Source organism: Acanthamoeba castellanii, assembly GCF_000313135.1.
Source record: "Acanthamoeba castellanii str. Neff unplaced genomic scaffold scf7180000084650, whole genome shotgun sequence".
NCBI lineage: Eukaryota > Discosea > Longamoebia > Acanthamoebidae > Acanthamoeba > Acanthamoeba castellanii.
In genome coordinates, this window is record NW_004457274.1 from 14,280 (window position 1) to 16,489 (window position 2,210).

General features: G+C 53.3%; 1 protein-coding gene across 1 annotated transcript in view; it reads left to right on the forward strand.

The window, feature by feature from the left end:
* Positions 1 to 292: 292 nt before the first annotated feature.
* Positions 293 to 2,210, forward strand: part of ACA1_344900 (ABC-type branched-chain amino acid transport system, periplasmic component protein) — a gene marked incomplete at both ends in the record, with an annotated part of 4,918 nt that continues 3,000 nt past the window's right edge. Inside the window, 9 exons of the mRNA XM_004333965.1 lie at positions 293 to 644; positions 734 to 818; positions 893 to 1,061; positions 1,165 to 1,281; positions 1,349 to 1,433; positions 1,532 to 1,617; positions 1,724 to 1,795; positions 1,853 to 1,947; positions 2,026 to 2,173. Coding sequence (XP_004334013.1) covers positions 293 to 644; positions 734 to 818; positions 893 to 1,061; positions 1,165 to 1,281; positions 1,349 to 1,433; positions 1,532 to 1,617; positions 1,724 to 1,795; positions 1,853 to 1,947; positions 2,026 to 2,173 — 1,209 coding nt within the window. The remainder of the gene's footprint in view (positions 645 to 733; positions 819 to 892; positions 1,062 to 1,164; positions 1,282 to 1,348; positions 1,434 to 1,531; positions 1,618 to 1,723; positions 1,796 to 1,852; positions 1,948 to 2,025; positions 2,174 to 2,210) is intronic.

Consider the following 2,210-nt stretch of genomic DNA (forward strand, 5'->3'; position numbering starts at 1 on the left):
CAACCACACAAAAGGAGACAACCGCTGGCAAAGGCCAATGGTAGCTGTCATGTCTGCCCTGCCGCCAGCATGGTCAAACAGACCTGAGTGCTCAACCACACGTGCTGTTTATGCCATCCTAACTCCATGTACGGGCACATGCACTATTGAAATTTAAAAAGGCGTTACATGCAATGGCTGGATTGGTTCAGTGTTGGAAAGAAAGCCCAGGACTCGAAACGGTTACGCCTACGTAGTTCTCTCTCTGTCGTCCATCTTCTACCAGCACCGCCCCGACCTGTAGTTGCCAAAGATGATGCGCTCAACAAGCTTCGTGGGTGTTGTTGTCGTTGGTATTCTCCTGGCCCTCGGCGCCCATGAGGCCTGTTGCGCTTCGAATTCTACCATCGTGTTTGGCATGTCGGCGCCGCGCAACACCGCCACGCATCCAGCCGCCCACTTGGCCGTCCAATTCGCGTCGGGCATTAACCTGGCCTTCAAGGAGGTGAACGAGAAGTACGGCGGGGTGAACGGGCATCAGCTCGTGCTACTGGTGCAAGAAGACAACAACACCCTCGCGAATACCATGGCCAACGTTGCAAACATGATAGACAACCTGAGCGTCTTCGCCATCGCCGGGGTCATTGGTGCAGAGCAGTCGCAAGGTCCGTTCGCAGTTGCCACTTTCCTCATTTTTCCTTTTGTTTCGGCCTGTTGTGAACGCTTGTGTGATGACCCATTGTCCAACCCAAAGGAGCGGCGTACGTGTGCGCCCAAAAGAACACCCCTCTCATTGGCCCGTACGCGGGCAACTACAACCTCTACGCCCCCTTCAACAGGTTCGAACACCTCCCCAAAGATGACTCTCTTCGTAGCTCCTCTGGAGTGGCTGATCCCCACCTTGCGCCATCAGATTGTTCGTCAACGTGCGGGCAAGTTATGCCGACGAAGTCAACACTATGCTCAGCTTCCTCAGCACCGAGCTGCAGCTCACCAAGGTTGCAGCGTTTTACCAGAACGAGAGCATCGCCCTGTTCGGCTTCAGCAACCTCACCCTCGCCTTCAACCTGTTCGGCCTTCAGGTACTCCCTTTTTTTTCAAGGGCTAAATTTTGTACATAATTCCAAAATGTAAGTTTAAAAATGTTGATACGCAATTTTCTGTACTGGCCAGCTGGTAAGCCAGGGAGTGTATGACAAGAATGCGGCAGTCAGTGCTCAAACCATCGGTCCAGCCGTTCAGGATGTCTACGCCAATGGTACAGCCCAGCCCGAAGGTATTGTCTGTTTCGGCTCTTTCGCGGTACGGTACACCCTTCCCCCAGTCAGAGTCATCATCATCCTTCTTAGCTTCTTCTTCATCTTTGTAGCAAATCGTCATGTTCATCAGTATGTGGCGGAACCTCAGCTCGACCAGTGGGTGCCTGCAATGTCGTGACACCTACTTCGTCGTAGGTACGGTGCCAGACAGTCCTCTCCTGCTGCACTGCAGGTGAATTCTGCACCTCACCCAATCCATGCTCCTCATCTCCTGGCTACAGCCTCGGTTGTAGGTCCTGAGTTGTTCTCCGGTTTCCTGCAACTACAAGGCATCACACCCACCCGGCCCGACGGAGCGCTCGCCCTGTACGTCACTCAGGTAATGCTTCCTTCGCCATATAAATTTCTATATTATACTGATATTTGTTTTCAAAACAAAATATCGGTCGTTGCCAACTTTGGTTGATATTTTGTGATGGCGTCAGGTGGTCCCGTTCCCCGACCCAGCTCAGGCGAAGCCCAAGATCGTGGCCGAGTACATCAGCACCAAGGACGCGGTACTTGCTCTCTCCAGTACAGCGAATCTCCGTGCTAACAGGGGGCACGATATGCAGAGCTCGGAAAGTAACACAACGGCCTCCTTCACTGAGCTAGAGGGTTACCTCGTGGGTCGCGTCATTGTCGACACTCTTTTCCGCTTGCGCTCTCGGTACGGGCGGCCGTGCTGAAACCAAGTTTTTTTTGTTCAAGTATTGTTTTTGATATTGATGCTGATGGTCACTTGCAGCGATTCCACGACGTGGGGCACCTCGCCGAACTTCGACACGTCGACCGCGGCGGCCAGGGCGGTTCTGCGCCAGCTCTTCTTGGAGACCATTTACGACGTCACCAACACGCTTAACATCGCTGGGTACCCGAGCTTGAGTGGGTGGAGTGTGTGGAATGCACACGTGATCTAACAACCAGACAGTC